The sequence below is a fragment of the Ptychodera flava genome, chromosome 13 (assembly GCF_041260155.1).
Source record: "Ptychodera flava strain L36383 chromosome 13, AS_Pfla_20210202, whole genome shotgun sequence".
Lineage (NCBI taxonomy): Eukaryota > Metazoa > Hemichordata > Enteropneusta > Ptychoderidae > Ptychodera > Ptychodera flava.
In genome coordinates, this window is record NC_091940.1 from 441,560 (window position 1) to 461,493 (window position 19,934).

Here is a 19,934-nt window from a genome sequence, read left to right on the forward strand (position 1 = left end):
GGACATACATCCGCACATACCCACAAATATACAGACATACAGACATGCAAATCAGATGCAAATGAACTGATTAATAATAATAATATAATATTTATTTCTTACACGCACTACACATACGTCTCAGTGCGATTTACATATTATAAAAAGAAACAAACACATACTAAAACCAGCAACAGCAATAGAAGATAAGGAAAACAAACAATGTCAAAATCTATCAACACCTGTACCATTCTCTTTCAATAAACAAAAGACGGTGATAAAAATGTAAAAGATTAATTGATAAAAATAAAATAAAACAAAAGACTGTGAAAAAAATCATTACGAAAGCAGCAGAATAAATTGAAAATCCCAGTTAAAAAAATCCCAGTTAAAAAGTCCCAGTTAAAAAAAACCATACAGAAGATGATGATCCTAAAAACTCAATCACAAATAGCACTGATTAAAAAGATGAGTTTTTAAAAGACGTTTAAACAGTCCACAGATCTGGCGTTGCGAATCACTGGCGGCAGCGAATTCCACAGAGCAGGTGCACAAACAGAGAATGCTCTCTGCCCGTATGCCTTATTAAAGTTTCCATGAGGTGGCACCAACCGCAAAGAGTCAGCTGATCTGAGATCTCTCACTGGGGTGTAAATTTCTAGCAAATCGATTAAATACAGTGGTGCGAAGCGATGAATGGTTTTAAAGGTGATTAACAAAATTTTGAATTTGATGCGAGCACCAACTGGCAGCCAATGAAGATCAATGAGAACAGGTGTGATGTGATCGAATTTCCGAGTCCGGGAGACGAGACGAGCCGCAGCATTTTGAAGTGATTGTAGGCGATCCAGCTGAGTCTTATTAACACCATACAGGAGACTATTACAATAATCAAGCTGAGACGTAATGAATGCATGAACCATCTTTTCCGTTGTAGGTTTGTCCAATAATGGGCGGATCTTGCCAATTCTAGATAGTGCGTAGAAACCTTTCCTGCAGACATGGCTAATATGATCAGAAGCAGAACCGTCGTTGTTGAGTTTAACACCAAGATTGCGAACTGAAGTGGACGGGGCGATATCAAACTCGCCTATCCTAAGGCTTGAAATTTTCACCGCATCTGATCTCAGGCGTGACGAAAACTGAATCACCTCAGTCTTATTGTCGTTGAGAATCAACATATTGGATCTCATCCACCGGCGAATTTCATCTACGCATATCTCAAGAGAAACTTGCACTTCATCAGGTCTCTTGCACACAACATAAATCTGCGAGTCATCCGCATACAACATATAGTTGAAGTCATGCTTGACAATGATGTCTTCAAGTGGCGCTGTATACAGTGTGAAGAGAATTGGTCCCAAAACAGAACCTTGGGGACGCCATATGTCATATTTGTGCTGGGTGATGTAAATGAATCTATCTTTACACGCTGATTACGATCGTTGAGATAGGATTCGAACCATGATAGAGCTTTACCAGTGATGCAAAACGGAATTGAAGTCTGTGAAGGAGTACATTATGGTCGACCGTATCGAAGGCAGCAGACAAGTCCAACATGATAAGGAGAACATCTTTCTTTTCGTTGAGAGCGAGCATGATGTCATTATGCACACGCAGAAGGGCAGTCTCTGTGCTGTGGTGAGCGCGATACGCACTTTGGAACTTGGTTAGCAGTGAATGGTTAGCCAGGTGAATGTTCAATTGTGAAGCAACAACCCGTTCAAGTAATTTCGATAGAAATGGCAGATTTGACACAGGTCGGTAGTTCCTCAGACTGTTTGGATCAAGGTCCGGGTTTTTCAGCAATGGTCGAATGATCGCAGATTTAAAATGACTGGGAACGACACCAGATGATAGTGATGCATTAAAGAGATGCGTAATGAACGGTGCAAGAACAGAGGCGAATTTCTTGATATAGTTTGTCGGGAGGATATCCAGATCACATGATTTTGGAGCTGCCCGCTCAATAAGAGTACGGACCTGATGCACGGACACCTCACTGAAAGTTGGTAAATTATGAGATGGTAAGGTGTTGCCGGTGTCGGTACTGTAACTAATGAGGCCTTCACGAAGTTTGGCACTTTGGAGTTGAAATAGCTCAGGAATCTAGATGGTAGTTCCTTCAATGGAATCTCACTGGGTAGAGCTTTAGCGTTGATAGCTTTCGTATCAGATAATTCAGAGACGATCTTAAACAACTTCTTGTCATCTGCTTCTTGGATGCGAGCGGCGGTGGTAGTCGGCCTTAATTCGTCACAGCGGCGAAAATATTCGATTCGCTTTATCAGAAAAATCTGCCGATCAATCTCAAGCTTTGTCGAGCGATACTTTGACTCCAGTCGTCTCACATTCTTTCTCAACATCAGTGATTCAGCTTATAGGATAACCTCACATTGGTACACCAAATGTGAGCTAAAAAATCGCAACAAAATGGCTGCCCGGCAGCCATATTGGTATGAACGAACAGTCCCCACTGGACTGCGTCTGCAGGTACTAAACAAATGTCAATCCAAATATTTATCCCTAATATTCTAAAAGTTCATCAATTATGCTGATTAACGATTATGATATCATCCTTGCATATCTTTCCCAGCTAGTATATCCTATTGTGATCAATATTTGTATCACATCTCATCAAATGTTTGCAGTATCATACTCAATGTATATTCATTTTTCTAAAATCATAAAGTATGCAAATAAGCACAAAATATGATGGCCACACCCACATAAAACTTATAATTTCTTTTTCTATGTACAAGATTTCATTCAAATTCAATCAGCCCTTCTTGAGATATCGTGAGAAGAGACAAACAGACAATGAGTGCAACATTAGCTTATGTGTGTGAACATGTGAGCTGCAAATGATAACAGAGAGACAAAGCCACCATAACAGTATCTATAACAAGTGTGCAGGGTAGTGCATATTGAAATAACCTCATCTAAATGTCAAACTGTAGATATACATCTAAATCTCTCTATATATACTACTGTGACTAAAGATACTAAAAATCTTCTGCTGTGTTATACAACTTTAGTCAAATTAAAGCTTTACAATATGTTTCTCTTCTAGCTAGAGTGGCATCTTGGCATCTTCATATTCATACCAGTAGCGGATGATTGATGTTATTCTTTTACAAATTATCATATCTTAAGCGAACTTAAAGGTGTGGGTTTGTAAAGTATTCATGGCAGTAAAATAATCACCCCTACCGGACTATGACATTAACTCCTTGTTTCTTCTGATTCATACAAGCACTTCTTAATGGCAGAGTAGATTGCATTGTGAGCAGTTTCAGTTGACTTGGCGGTACATATGGTTGCAATGTAGTTCCTTGACTTGCTGCTTTGTTACTACTCTTCAGCAGCTTTTCTACATTGCTATCAGTGTTGATAAACTGTCGCATGAAACTCTCTCTGTCAAAAGACAATAAAAATAGTGTCAATGACACTGGTCTTCAACTTTTTTGTTGCCTGCACCTATGGATATATTTATAACATATATACTGGACAAAGTGGGGCTTATGCTGGTAAGTAATTTTAGCAGAACCCGGACTGTTATTAGGATACAACCTTTAATGCCTTTTTACTGCAAAGTCAAAGTTTATGCATAGGTAGTGAAAATATATTGACAGAAACTTTAAACTGATGTTTTGGTCTGATGTTCTCAATAAATTATTGACAATTTTCATTTCAATTTGACTGGTACAGTAGATGAACTATTTGGTGACCAATGATCAAGTAAAGTAATCACAGGCGATTATTGAACAGAAAATCATTGAAAGGGGAAATGTGATGTCCATAAACATGAGCTGAGACTGTTTCAAAACATCAAATGAACCCCAAAATTTCACTTTTCATTAAAAGCCAAAAACTAAATAATTTAACATCAAAACTTCATATGTAGTTCAGGGTAATATCATTCAGTTTTATTCCAGGAGGGATAAATAAAATCACTGTTCGCTCCCATATAGTTATCAAAACAAGCCAACAATTGCATGAAACATGGACATACATACAGACAGACTGACATACACAGACTGGCACAGAGTGACGACATTGGCCCTCAAGTGTGCCTTGGCCCATGGAGAGTGATAAAGATATAACATTAACAAACAGCTGAATGTAATGATAAAATAGTTAAGTATAGGCCTACAGGCACTGAGGGTGAATATGGTACAGCAATTTGATTAGTTTTTTATCCTTCTCTACTTCTGTGATAATTGTTCAGACAATCAATCTACAAGGCAGTTATGTATGACAAATATGTTATCTTTTACAAGCAAACAGCAAACTGTTCTTGATTTTTCTTTTACAACATTTGACATAGACTGAAATACATAACATGCAACCAATGTTTTCATTTTGCCCCAAACACCAGGTACATGAAGAGATTTCAACACACAATTATTAACTCAGAAACCCTACATTGAAAAATAAACATCGTTTTCTTCCAGAACAGCTGGTGCATCCACATCTTGAACAACTTACAAACTTAACCAATTACACAAGGATTATGACACAAGAGATAAAGTTAAGAAATTAAACAGTGGTGAACTTGTCTATTCCTTTCAAATCCTTACCTAACTTGACATCTTAAACTTAAATATACTGCATGGTTAATTGTGCGCAAAAATACATCAGGGGTGGACCATTTGATAAAGGGGGGTGTCTGGAAGATTGATGAGGTACATCATCTTTTTTATCCGATCCATTGTATATTCTTTTTTTCCCCACTCTCCCACCTTTTTTTTTGTCAAACCTTCTCTGGCTGATTTTTTTATTGACATTTGGAATTTTCTTCAAAATCTGCCAGGAACCACCCTCCCCTCACTCGTAAACATTAAAATAATTTTTGAATATATTTGTTGGAAACCAAACTTGCTATAATCACCTCAGCTATGTTTTCTAATGTTTTTTTTACCACATTTCAACACCAAATACAGTTTACAATATCAAATGGTTACTAAGTCACCACATTATATACTCTTAGTTCCAGTAGGTATAAAATTACCAAAACGAATATTAAACATAGGGCCAAAGTCCCTGAAGCTACTATAGACATGGATATAAAAATTAAGTATTTCCTGACTGTATGAAATTATCTCACTAAGCTGTATGACCAGTGGTTATGAAGATTTTTTACCAAAAACGCCTTTTTTGGCATTAATTTGCCTATTTTCAACAATATCAAAAAATTAAAAAAAAGAGTTTCTCAAAATCGTACTTTTCATCTACACAACAAATATCAAATCAGTAAGTTCTGCGGTTCTCAAGATATTTGAGTGGACGGACGCCTCACAAACGGACATACATTCATACATACATACATACATACATACATACATACATACATACATACAGACTGACGACGGACGCCGGACGGATACCCATCCCAATAGCTTCTATAGACTATAGTCTATAGTAGCTAAAAATACAAAATGAAAGATATCACAGTGAAATTGACAGTTTCGCAAAGTTGCCCCAAAAATTCAAAGTTCTGGATTTTAACCTAATTTCAATATATCATATTAACAAAATTCCTAAGAACCTGTTTACTTAATATCAAAGCAATCAGAATGGTAAATTTTGAGAAACAAAGTTTTTGACCAAAAATGGGAAAAATTGCCCCCCAAAATACAAAATTGCAGATTTCATCCTAATTTCAATATGTCTTATTAACATAACTCCTAGGAACCTGTACACTAAATATCAAAGCTACAAAATCAGTAGTTTTAGGAGAAAAAATTTTTGACCAAAAAAGGCAAAAATTGCCCCTAAAATAAAATAATTGCCAGTTTCAACATAACTTCAACATATTATATCAAGATTAATCTCAGATACCTGTATACCAAATATCAAGCTATCAAATCAGTAGTTTTTGGATAAAAATTTTTTTTATCAAAAATTGGAAAAATTGCCCTAAAATTACAAATATGACAATATCAATACAATTTGTACGAGCATGACTGAGGTCATCCTGAGGAACATGAATATTAACTTTAAGAGCAATCAGATGAGAGATTTCAGAGAACACGATTTTTTTACTAAAAACGGAAAAAAATACCCTAAAGATACAAACATGCAAATTTCACCCCAATTTCTGCACACATAATTTAGAATACCTAAAGGAATCTGCATACTAAGTTTTAACCAAATCTGACCAATGCTAACTGAGTTTTAGCCATTTGCAAGATTTTTCCTTTTTTCTCCTCATTTGCATAATTTTGGCACTGACATGTTCATTTGAACACATTCACATCTCCATCCCTAGGTGCACCTCTACTCCAAATACTCAGACGGCAGCTGTTGCAGTTTAGGAGTTTTTGATATGGACGGACTAACAGACATACATACATACATACATACACACAGATGCCATTTTACCACCTTATAAGAATACCTCCCATTTGCATATATACATATGCATATATGGGAGCTAAAAAGCAACTGATTGTGAACCTTTGGAAAAACGTGAGCATCTGAGTTTCATACAACTTTCTAAAAGTGATGTTGATCATGTTGATCAATTCCAAAGAAAATCAGGCATTCACATAATGTTTTGGAATTTATGTCCCTTCTGGACGAAGGGTACATGTATTTTTAGTTCAGTCTGACCATGCATCTATGCTTCCCTGTGTTATCTGGAGCCGTTTTCTGTCAATGCATACATCAACACCTACCAACACATCTTGTGGATAACTATACACACTGATGTGGTGCTTCAAGTGTTAAATAACCATTGTGGAAATGTGATTTTTAAGACTACCATTGCTTTATACTTCTTACAGCTTTCTATGAATACAAATGTAAGTATTTGGACAAAAGCTTACCGAATTTTGGGTATGCTGAAATCAGATGGTAATTTGTACATCCGTACCATTTGTGGTTGATCCCTGAACAATGAATGAAAAACAAGTTATAAATGAATTTCACAATAAGAAAAAAGTCTGATAAGAGATAACAAACGGTGCACTAGGAATTACTTATACCTTACCAATTGTAAAAAATCAAATTTTAAGATAAATAACCACTAAAAATTGAAATTGAAATTTCCCTACTTTTGCCATAATTTTACTAAGTCTACGAGAAAACATTAACTGTTTTAGAAATTTAAACATATCCTTTTGCAAAATCCCTTCAAAATATCCTGAAAAATAAAACATTGCTATTTTCATCAAACTTTAGACAAAATTTGATTGAGAACATTCTTTCTCAATAATACAACAGAGCATAAACTTTGCTGACACTATGTGCTTTTTTAAATTGACTGTGGATGTACACAACCTAAAATCTTGGGATATCATGGTACATGTTTCACTTTCATGGACAGTCCGACTCAACAAACACTTCTGTACCTATACATAAAACACTGGACATAAATAATAAACATAGGGCCAAAGTCCCTGAAGCTACTATACACATGAATACAAAATTAAATATTTCCTGACTGTATGAAATTATCTCACTAAGGTCATCCTAGGGACCTGTAAACCAAATATTAAAGCTGTCTGACCAGTGGTTTTGAAAAAACAAGCAACTCAACAGTTGACAGAGCTCTACTGTGTTATGTAGAGAATAACCTTTTGTGACACATGTATTGATGAAGAAGGTAGATATCTTTGATAGCTCATTTTAGGATGGCCTGACCAAAAATGGAAAAAAAATTCTGTAAAAATACAGATTTGCATATTTCATCATAATTTTAACAAATCTAAGTTGGGTTATCCCTAGGGACCTGTATACCAAATCACAAAGCTGTTTGGCCAATAGTTATGAAGAAGATTTTTTATCAAAAATGCCTTTTTTGGCACTAATTTGCATATTTTCAACAATATCAAAAAATTAAGAATACCGTCAAGGACAGTGTGCTCACATTCGGTTTGCATTGGTCCATTCGAGAAATATTTAAACCAGGAAAAACAAGAATGTCAAAAGCAAATAAGGTCTCCAACTTTAAGGTACTGGAGGTCATCTTTAGGAACATGCATATCAACTTCTATTGCAATGAGACAAGCAGATCCTAAATACATAAGCAAATGTCAACAACAAAAAATAGACAGAGAAGGTTTGATAAAAAGAAAAGAAGGGAGTGGGTAAAAAAATGTACAAGGGATCTGGTAAAAACATAGGGCCAAAGTCCCTGAAGCTACTATAGACATGGAAATAAAATTAAGTATTTCCTGACTGTATGAAATTATCTCACTAATGTCATCCTAGGGACTTGTAAACCAAATATTAAAGCTGTCTGACCAGCAGTTTTGAAAAAAACAAGCGACTCAACAGTTGACAGAGCTCTGCTGTGTTATGTAGAGAATAACCTTTGGTGACACATGTATTGATGAAGAAGGTGGATATAAAGAATCTTAAACTGGTTATCATTTATCAGTATTTTCATCCTATTAACCAAGCACATTTTAACTTTCAAATCAACATTGTAAGTAAGTTCTGTTGAATAAGTTGAGCCTGTAGGTAATCAGAGAAAGCACACAGAAGAGACAAATGTTTGAAACTTAAGAAGTTCAAGGTCATCAAAAGCATTATAAGGAATAATGTTACACTTTCATTGCACTGTTTACACAGATTGCATAATTGCTATAAATAGCACATGAGGAATCTTACAGCCCAGCTTTACCATAAAAACCCTATCACTTAGACCACTCTTTTAATTGACCACTCTATTTTTTTCCTCAAAAGGTAATTTTGTTTTATCCTTACCAAGTCAACCATACATGGAAATTAGAACTTTCTCTGTCTCTATTTATTTGACCAACCTATCATGACAAACTATTATGAGCAATTTCCTTTAGATAACATACAGGGCACAACAAATGACGGTTCAGAATATGTCAAAGTTGGGATTCAGGAAAGTTGCCTTTACATGTTTTAATCCTTCAAGCTGGAAAGCATTTCACTATGAACTGTCAAAAAAGTTAAACCTTCTAATAATTCTACACTAAAATTATTTTGGCTTTGATGATTTCCTTATTAATTCAATTATTTAAAATCATATTAATTATTTTTTTCCGGTTGAATTGATAGGGTTTATACAGTACAAGAATTACATACAATGTAAGTCAAATTTTGACCAAAAATGACAAAAAATTCCTTAAAAATACACATTTGCATATTTCATCACAATTTGAACAAATCTAAGTTGGGTTTCCCCTAGGGACCTGTATACCAAATAACAAAGCTGTCTGACCAGCGGTTATGAAGAAGAAGATTTTTTACCAAAAACGCCTTTTTTGGCATTAATTTGCCTATTTTCAACAATATCAAAAAATTAAAAAAAAGAGTTTCTCAAAATCATATTTTTCATCTACACAACAAATATCAAATCAGTAAGTACTGCGGTTCTCAAGATATTTGAGTGGACGGACGCCTCACAAATGGACATACATACATACATAGATACATACATACAGACTGACGACGGACGCCGAACGGATACCCATCCCAATAGCTTCTATAGACTATAGTCTTTAGTAGCTAAAAATCCAAATATATAAAGCCCAGTGTGAATGTAATTGACAATGACATACCCATCAGAAGATGGTTCCTGCCGTATCACTTGATGAAAGTGCAAAGCTGTGTGCTTTTTTCCCATGATTCAAAGTACATTTAGTTGATGAAGCCCTAAACTGCAACTTCCCACTGATATTTCTATCTCTATTTGTAAAACATTGCATGAGTTATAAATGGCAAAAATGGCTTTTCTAGAATATGTGACCCCAAAGCTGGCACATATCACCATGTTAAAACCAGCCTTGGTTAACTTCCCCTTTAAAAAGTGCAAAATAACATATAAACAATTCATCGTAGATGACACAGTCCCCGCTTGTCCATTTTGTTATAATCTTTGGTGTCTAGGTAGCTGTGGTCTAGGTAACTGTGGAATGACATTGATGTAACAGGTGCATCAGGCCTGTGACTTGCATAATAAAGCAATCTGAGGAACGTTCAATAAATGACTCATCTCTGCTGGTAATGACCACTGAAGGAGCTTTTGATTACATCACACATAATGATGCCCTAACTGCCTCTACTGTCATGATGGCACATACTATACACATGGTTTGGTGGAATTTTCGAAATGGTATGGGATCGGGTATGTTGTTGTAATCAGCCATTTCAGATCATATAATGAAACAAATTAATGTGCACAAGAATGCAGCCATAGTATTTTATCTTCGCATCACGTTTGAACAAAATCAGTCCATCGAGGGACAGTGACCTATGTTTATGTTTCAAAGACATAAAAAAAATCACACCAAAATTGACATCAAATGGCTGTCTATTGACCATATGGATCATAGCACAAAATTAGTAGACATACATACGTATGCCATTATCATAGTACTTTATCTTTGTACCAAGTCCCAACAACATTGGTTAAGGAATATTTGCATATGATTAAGCCTCAAAGACATGAAAAAATCCAAAAATGACAATCTGGCAGCCATATTGGAACATGTCACAAAGTAAATTGACATGTACATGTATGCCATAGTGCTTGATCTTTGTGCAAAGTTTGGACAAAATGGGTGTAATGACCTTTGAATTATGCTTCAAAGACATGCAAAATTCCAACAAAATGGCAGCTCTGCAGCCATATTGGATCCTATCGCAAAGTTAATTGATACATGCATATGTATGCCATAGAGCTTTGCCTTTGTGCCAAGTTTGAACAAAATCGGTTCAAGGATGTTTGAGTTATGGTTCAAAGACATGAAAAAATCACAAGAAAGTGGCCGCCTGTCGGCCATATTGGATCATATCACAAAATAAATTGGTGTTCATATGAAGGGCATAATGTTTTGCTTTTGTACCAAATTTGAACAGAATCGGTTCAAGGATGTTTGAGTTATGGTTCAAAGACCTGAAAAAATCGCAAAAAAATGGCCGCCTGTCGGCCATATTGGATCATATCACAAAATAAATTGGTGTTCATATGAAGGGCATAATGTTTTGCTTTTGTGCCAAATTTGAACAGAATCGGTTCAAGGATGTCTGAGTTATGGTCCAAAGACATGAAAAATCGCAACAAAATGGCCGCCTCAAGCCCATATTGGATCGTATCACAATATAATTCGACATGCATATGTAGGCCATAGTGTTATGCCTTTGTGCCAAGTTTGAACAGAATCGGTTGAAGGAGGTTTGAGTTATGGTTCAAAGACACGAAAAATTGCAAACAAAATGGCTGCCTCGCGGCCATATTGGATCATATCGCAAAACAATTTGACATGCATATGTAGGCCATAGTGTTATGCCTTTGTGCCAAGTTTGAACAGAATCTGTTCAAGGATGTTTGAGTTATGGTCCAAAGACATGAAAAATTGCAACAAAATGGCCGCCTCGCGCCCATGTTGGATCATATCGCAAAATAATTTGACATGGATATGTATGCCATAGTGTTATGCCTTTGTGTCAAGTTTGAACAGAATCTGATCAAGGATGTCTGAGTTATGGTCCAAAGACATGAAAAATCGCAACAAAATGGCCACCTTGCGGCCATATTGAATCGTATCGCAAAATAAATCGATGTGCATCTGTAGGTCATAGTGCTATGCCTTTGTGCCAAGTTTGAACAAAATTGGTTCAGCAGTGTCTGAGAAACTGTTGATGACGGACGGACGGACAGACGGACGGACGCACAGACGGGACCCAATTTATAAGTAAGCGACCTAGTGGCCGATATAGCTCCGTTGTGTTTTATAGAGAATAACTATTTTTGACACAGTTGATGAAGGAGGTGGAAATCTTTGATAGCTTAATGCAGTGGCCAGAAAAAAGTGGCAAAAATAGCTGCAAAAATACACAATTGAAGATTTCATCATACTTTGAATATATCATATTGGATCATCCCTAAGAACATGTCAACCAAAGCTGTCTGATGAGTAGTTTTTTGAGAACAAAATTTTCTGACCAAAAATGGCAACAATTGCCCCCAAAAATAAAATTGCAGATTTCATCATAATTTCAAAAGATCAAATTTTGTTCATCTATAGAAACCTGTATACCAAATTTCAAATCTGTTAGACCAGTACTTTTTGAGAAACACATTTTTTGACCAAAAATGGAAAAAATTGCCCCAAAAATTCAAAATTCCAGATTTCATCATAATTTCAATAAATATAATTTAGTTCATCTAGAGAAACCTGTATACCAAATTTCAAAACTATCAGATGAGTAGTTTTGGAAATACACCATTTTTTGGCCAAAAATGGCCCCAAAAATATAAAATTGCAGATTTCATTAAATTTCAATAAATATCATTAAGTTCATGTGTAGGAACCTCTATACCAAATTTCAAAGCTATCAGATAAGTAGTTTTGGAAATACACATTTTTTGACCAAAAATGGCAAAATTTGCCCCAATTCAATATATATTACTTAGTGCATCTATAGAAACCTGTATACCAAATTTCAAAACTATCAGACCAGTACTTTTTGAGAAATATAATTTTGGACTAAAAATGGCAAAAATTGCCTTAAAAGTGCAAATTTGCATATTTTTGCACAATTAGAACAAATCTGAAATAGATCATCCCGAGGGACATATGTACCAAATATCAAAGCTATCTGACTGGTAGTTTTGAAGAAGAAGATTTTTAAAGATCTTTTTACCAAAAATGACAAAAATTGCCTTAAAAATACAAAAATGCAAATTTCACCATCATCTGAAGTAATCTGACTGAAGTCACCCTAAGTAAACTGCATATATCGAACAAGCGGTTTCAGAGATGAAGATTTTTTTACCGAAAACACCAAAAAATGCCCCCAAAATACAAATATGCAAATTTCACCACGATTTGAACAAACTTAAGTGAGGTTACCCCAAGTGAACTGCATATAAAATTTCAAAACAATTGGACTTGCGGTTTCAGAGGAGAAGGCAATTGTTGACGGACGACGGACGACGATGACGATGGACGACAGACAACGACGGAAAATCAACCTATTTGATAAGCTCCTCGTCGCTTACAGCGGAGCTAAAAAAAGACTCAATGACATCATGCTCCCATTGATCAGAAATCATTTAACTCTGACATGCCAAATTAGAAAGCTGCTGAATGAATGGTTCAATGAAGATGTTTTGGCCACCAAAATTTAGCAGCAAAAGTTTACATATGGAAATTTCTTTTCCGTTTCGTTAGATATCAGTCCGATCAGTATTTGCAGCAGATTTCATCACATTTGGTGCAGTTATTTCGGAGTTATATGACTAATAGGAAAACTTCATAAAATAAGCAAAAGAACTATTTATTAACCTGAGACAGCCCGATGCTTCTAAGTATAATTAGATATATATAAGATCAATATTTGCTGAACGTATCATCAAGTTTGGTGCAGGAATTTCAGAGTTATGTCACTAAAAACAAAGAATCATTAAATATGCAAATGACACTCACAGTATCATGATGATGTTCTGAGATTGTCATCTGTGAAAAGTTTTATGAAATTTTGTGCAGTATTTCTTGATATATGTCTACACTGTCATTACCGTCTCCATGGGGAAACCATTGTACAGAAAAAAATGATATTGCATAGCTTCATTAATATGCAAGCCACACTAACCAAAATCTAATCAGTTCTTGCAAGTAGCATATGGTACCTGTGTACCAAATCTGACTCGAATCTGTGCAGGCATTTTTGAGTTATCATGTAAACAGACAGACAGACAGACAGACAGACAGACACTCACACACAGACAGACAGACAGACATCGTTATGTGTGAACACATGAGCTAAAAATCATTGTTTTGTAGTCATATTGGATTGCTGTATAGAATTTTTGATCAACAAAATATGTATGGCAGGGTTTGTAACAATAGATTTCATCTCAGTAAAACGAGATATGAACTGTAAATGCTCACGTGTTTCATTATATATTGCAGCAGTTATGTGTAAATTTGAACCTTTGCCACATGTTTGCAACTTCATTGAAAGTATTATGATCAACATAATGAACAATATTCACCACAGATTAACCCTATAGGTCATTAAGTATTCAAATACGCAATTAGCTGAAATAGAAATAAATTATTTCTTTGACTGCTGTCATTGTATCACCTCTTTATATAGCAAGTGTAATTTCCTCTTGTCAATTCCTTGAAACTATATATTCCAAACTTTGAAAGCTCATTAGATATGCAAACTATAAATTAGCTGACATGAAAACTGAAGTGCGAAACGACTTCCAATATTGGTATAACCTGGTATAATCATCAATGTACATAGCATGTTATGCCAACTTTGATCAAATAAATCAAAGTATATATCCCTAATTAGGAAAGCTCATTAAATATACAAATTAGAAATTAGCTGAAGCAAAAATGCTTAATGCCTTCCAATAATGTTAGCCTACATAATGGTATCTGTAATGTACATAGCAAGTTTCATCAATTTTGGTCATGTACATTCAAATATATATCCTTAATTTCAAAACTTCATTAAATATGCAAATTAGGGGCTGCATGAAATAAAAATGCTTAATGACTTTCAATAACGTCGTATCATAGTATCTTTAATGTACATAGCAAGTTTCATCAACTTTGGTCTAGTCAATACAGATAAATATCCCTGATTATGAAAGTTCATTAAATATGCAAATAAGGAATTTGCTAAAGTTCAAATGCTTAATGACTTTCAATAATGTTCTTTCATAGTATCTATAATGTACATTGCCAGTTTCATCAACTTTGGTCTTGTCAATTAAGATAAATACCCCTAATTACGAAAGTTCATAAAATATGCAAATTGGGAATTGGCTGAAGTAAAAATGCTTAATGACATTTAATAATGTTCTATCATAGTATCTTTAATGTACAGAGCAAGTTTCATCAATTTTGGTTATGTAAATTCAAATATATATCCTGAATTTCGAAAGGTCCTTAAATATGCAAATTACGATTTGGATGAAGTAAAAATGCTTAATGACTTTCAATAATGTTAAATCATAGTATCTTCAATATGGATACCAAGTTTCGTCAATTTTGATTGAGTAAATTCAGGTATATACCCCTAATTAGGAAATTTCATTAAATATGCAAATTAGTAATTATCTTTCACGTCATCCCATAATAACTTTCACAGCTGATATATCTTGATGTGATCAACATTTGTAGCAAATCTCATCAAATTGTGTGCAGTCGTTCTCAATATATATCCGTATTTTCTAAAATCATTAATTATGCAAATGAGCAAAAAGTAAGTAAGCCACATCCACCAAAAATAGTGACAACATCACTGTTCACTCCCATATAGTTATCAAAACAAGTCAACAATTGTATGAAACATGGACATACATATACAGACAGACTGACATACACAGACTGGCACAGAGTGATGACATTGACCCCAAGTGTGCCTCGGCCCATGGAGAGTGATAAAGATATAACAAACAGCTGAATGTAATGTAAAATAGTTAAGTATATGCCTATACAGGCACTGAGAATGAATATGTTACAGCAATTTGATTAGTTTCTTTTCCTTTTCTACTTCTGTGATAATCTTTAAGACAATCAATCTGCAAGGCAGTATAAGTATTGACAAATATTACAAGCACACAGTAAACTGTTCTTGATTTTTCATTAACAATATTTGACATAGACTGAAATACATAACATGCAACCAATGTTTACACTTTGCCAATACACCAGATACATGGAGAAATTTCAACATACAATCATCAACTCAGAAACTCTACAGGGAAAAGTAAACATTGTTTTCTTCAAGAACAGCTGGTGCATCCACATCTGGAACAACTTACAAACTTAACCAATTACACAAGGATGATGACACAAGAGATAAAGTTAAACTGTGGTGAACTTGACTATTCCTTTCAAATCCTTACCTAACTTGACATCTTAAACTAAAATACACTGCATGGTTAATTGCGCACAAAAATACATCGGGGTGGACCATTTGATAAGGGACGGTGTCTGGAAGATCGATGAGGTACATTATCTTTTTTATCCGATCCATTGTACATTCTTTTTTCCCCACTCTCCCACCTTTTCTTTTTGTCAAACCTCCTCTGGCTGAATTTTTTATTGGCATTTTTTGGAATTTTTTCAAAATCTGCCAAGATTTTTTTACCGCATTTCAACACCAAATACAGTTTACCATATCAAATGCTTACTAAATCACCACATTATATACTCTTAGTTCCAGTAGGTATAAAATTACCCAAAAAAATCTTAAAAATACAAAATGAAAAATATACAAGTAAAACAGACATTTTCGCAAAGTTGCCCCAAAAATTCAAAATTCCGGATTTCAACTTAATTTCAATAAATCTTATTAACAAAAACCCTAAGAACTAGTTTACTAAATATCAAAGCAATCAGACTGGTAAATTTTGAGAAACAAATTTTTTGACCAAAAATGAGAAAAATTGCCCCCCAAAATACAAAATTGCAGATTTCATCCTAATTTTGAATATATCTAATTTTAACATAAACCCTTGGAACCTGTACACTAGATATCAAAGCTACCGGATCAGAAGTTTTAGGAGAAAAATTTTTGACCAAAAAAGGCAAAAATTGCCCCCAAAATAAAAAAAAAGTGCCAGTTTCCACATACCTTCAATACATTATATTGAGACTAATCTTAGATACCTGTATACCAAATATCAAAGCTATCAAATCAGTAGTTTTTGGATAAAAATTTTTTTTATCAAAAATTGGGAAAATTGCCCCAAAATTACAAATATGACAATATCAATACAATTTGTACAAGCATGACTGAGGTCATCCTGAGGAACATGAATATTAAGTTTCATAGCAATCAGACGAGTGATTTCAGAGAACAAGATTTTTTGACTAAAAACGGAAAAAATACCCTCAAAATACAAACATGCAAATTTCATCCCAATTTTTGCACACATAATTTAGAATACCTAAAGGAATCTGCATACTAAGTTTCAACCAAATCTGACCAACGCTTACTGAGTTTTAGCCATTTGCAGGATTTTTCCTTTTTTTCCCCTCATTTGCATATTTTGACACTTACATGTTCATTTGAACAAATTCACATCTCCACCCCTAGGTGCACCTGTACACCAAATACTAAGACAGTAGGTGCCACGGTTTAGGAGTTTTTGATATGGACGGACATACATACATACGTACATACATACATACAGACGACATTTTTCCACCTTATACGAATACCTCCCATTTGCATATATACATATGCATATATATGGGAGCTAAAAACTAATCAGTTCTTGCCATTTGCAAACTGAATCTATGTACCAGATTTGATTCTGATCTGATGAGCCGGTTTTGAGATATTGAGCACACAGACAGTCAGACAGACAGACAGACAGACAGATGGACAGACAGACAGACAGACAGACAGACAGACATTGCTACGACATATGCTCACGTGTTTGAAAACACGTGAGCAAAAAATGACTGTGAATAAATTTGGATACTTACGGAAACTTTTCAAAGATTTTTTTTTTTTTTTTTTTTTTTATTTACTTTTCCATTTGCTTATTTACATTAAATGAGGAAATTCTAAAATAACTGTTCTCTGTTTTTTGTACAATGTTTTCAAAATCGAAAGCTCTTCAGTTAAATATCTATTTATGAGCTTCATGTTTGTACATCTTGCCTTATATACAGCAAAAGTCGCCACAATGATCAAAACATTAATAATCATGAAGCATTTGTAAGATATCTGATATCCTACAATGATATTACTCCAATTTAATACAATATTGATATTGAAGGCCTTATTGACAGCATTATTAAACTGCTTCCAAAAAGGAACAACGTCTGCACATTCAAATAGAAAATGTTTGCAGTCGTCAGTTACTTTACAGTGGTTACATAAATAAGTGTCTACAATTTTCCATTTAAATAAATTACTCTTATGAGGTATCTTATTGTACAATAATACGTAATTAAATTGTGCAATTTTGCGAGGTTTTGTATTCTTTACTTTCATTTTCCATAATTTCTTCCAGTTTATTTTTTCTTGACATATATTTTCCCAAATTGACGGGGCATAGGATTTTGTGATTTTCTTTTCTACTAATGCCCAATAAAAATCTGAACATTTAAAGTTGAATAAATTTTTATATTTTCCATTTTTATCTGATTTAAGTATAACAGATCTCAATTTGTTAACCATCAGTTTTGTGTTATTATTAATCATTATTTTGACCCACGCCTTTGGAATTGCTTCTTTTAATACTTTATACTGTACTACCCAGTTTCTCTTATTACTCAATTTATCTAGAATTTGTCGTTCAGATATAAAATTTCCATTAACAAATAGATCTGCCACATGGATAATTCCAGATTCAATCCATTCTTGAAAATACAAAGCTTTTCCTCTGTCTGAAATAAATTTGTTACCCCAAATAACCTGGTTTCCAATCTCATTGAGATTAAGACCAGGATCGTTACACACATTTATTTCATACCAGTACATTATTATTTCTCTATAAAAGGGGGGTACAGAAACTACCATTTGCTTTAAAACTCTTTTGTTCACATTACATAGAAATACAAGTGGAAAATTACCGATATTATTAAACCAATAACACGGTAGTACTTTCCAAGAAGCAAAGGTGTCGTCGCATAAGCGAGATACCCATGAACATTTCAAAGCTTTGATGTGTGAAGCCACATCAATCATTTCTAATCCTCCTTTTTCAAAACTGCTAATTACAATATCTCTTCTTACTTTTCCTATTTTTCCATCCCATAAAAAACTATAAAAAATTGAATTTAATTTATTTATTATGTTATCAGGAGTATCAACACTGGCAGCAATATAAGAAATTTTTGACAGTGCAAGACTTTTTATTACAGTTATTTTTCCGAAGAGTGACATTCTTCTGCTTTTCCACGAATTCAGCATATAATCAATTTTTTCAATTGCAGTATCCCAATTTAATTTATTCACTTCATTCTTACAGTTCCCAAAATATATTCCCAATGCTTTAATTGGTTTATTTGGCCATGATATATGCTGCAGATTCTTCTTTATCCAACTACCTAATTTCAAACCCTCTGTTTTATTTCTATTTAATCTTAGCCCAGAGAATTTACCATACTCATCGATTAGATTTAACAGTCTCTTCAATGACTCTTCTTTTGTTATGTAAATTTGCATGTCATCTGCCATTTGTGTTATCTTGATTTCTTTGTTTCTCATCTGCTGCTTTACTTTTACACCATGTATTTCTTTATCTTGCCTTATTTTAGAAGCTATAATTTCCACAACCAATAAAAATAAAAGTGCTGATAAAGGGCATCCCTGTCGTACACCTCTTTCAATACAGATATTACTTGACATCCATCCATTATTTATAATGAAACCAATAGGTTTCCTATATATAGTTTTTATCCATCTTACAAAATGATTTCCAAATCCAAATTTTTGCATAATAGCGAATAAGAATGAGTGTTCTACTGAATCAAATGCTTTAAAGAAATCAAGAAACAGAATTGCACCACCAAGGTTTTCCTTATTTATATGTGTAATCACATCCTGTATTATACGTATATTTTCCCCGATAAATCTTCCTTTTATGTATCCAACCTGATCTCTATCTATTATTAAAGGCATTACAGTTTTCATTCTCATTGCTAGTACTGTGGAAAGTATTTTATAGTCATGATTTAGAAGTGAAATTGGACGCCAATTGTGTAAGTCTAGTGGCGAACCCTTTTTATACAGTAGGCATATTACACTTTTTCTTTGTGAATCTGAAAGACATCCGTTATAGAAGCTTTCATTAAATGACTTAACTATAATATCTTTAAGATCTTGCCAGAATGTGCGATAGAATTCAACAGGTAGACCGTCGAATCCTGGAGACTTATTGCATTTCATCTTTTTAATTGCTTTAATGCATTCATCCTCTAAAATAGGTCCATCACACTTTTGCGCCTCATTTTTATTTAAAACCCTCTCTAAATTAA

General features: G+C 34.2%; 1 protein-coding gene across 2 annotated transcripts in view; it reads right to left on the reverse strand.

The window, feature by feature from the left end:
- LOC139148629 (sodium leak channel NALCN-like) overlaps positions 1–19,934 on the reverse strand; it is a 548,532-nt gene that overhangs the window by 328,048 nt on the left and 200,550 nt on the right. For both annotated transcript variants that reach the window (XM_070720114.1, XM_070720115.1), the window contains exons 15-16: positions 6,813–6,875; positions 3,193–3,396 (exon numbers count right to left, since the gene is read on the reverse strand). In XM_070720114.1, the coding sequence (XP_070576215.1) occupies positions 3,193–3,396; positions 6,813–6,875 (267 nt within the window). The remainder of the gene's footprint in view (positions 1–3,192; positions 3,397–6,812; positions 6,876–19,934) is intronic.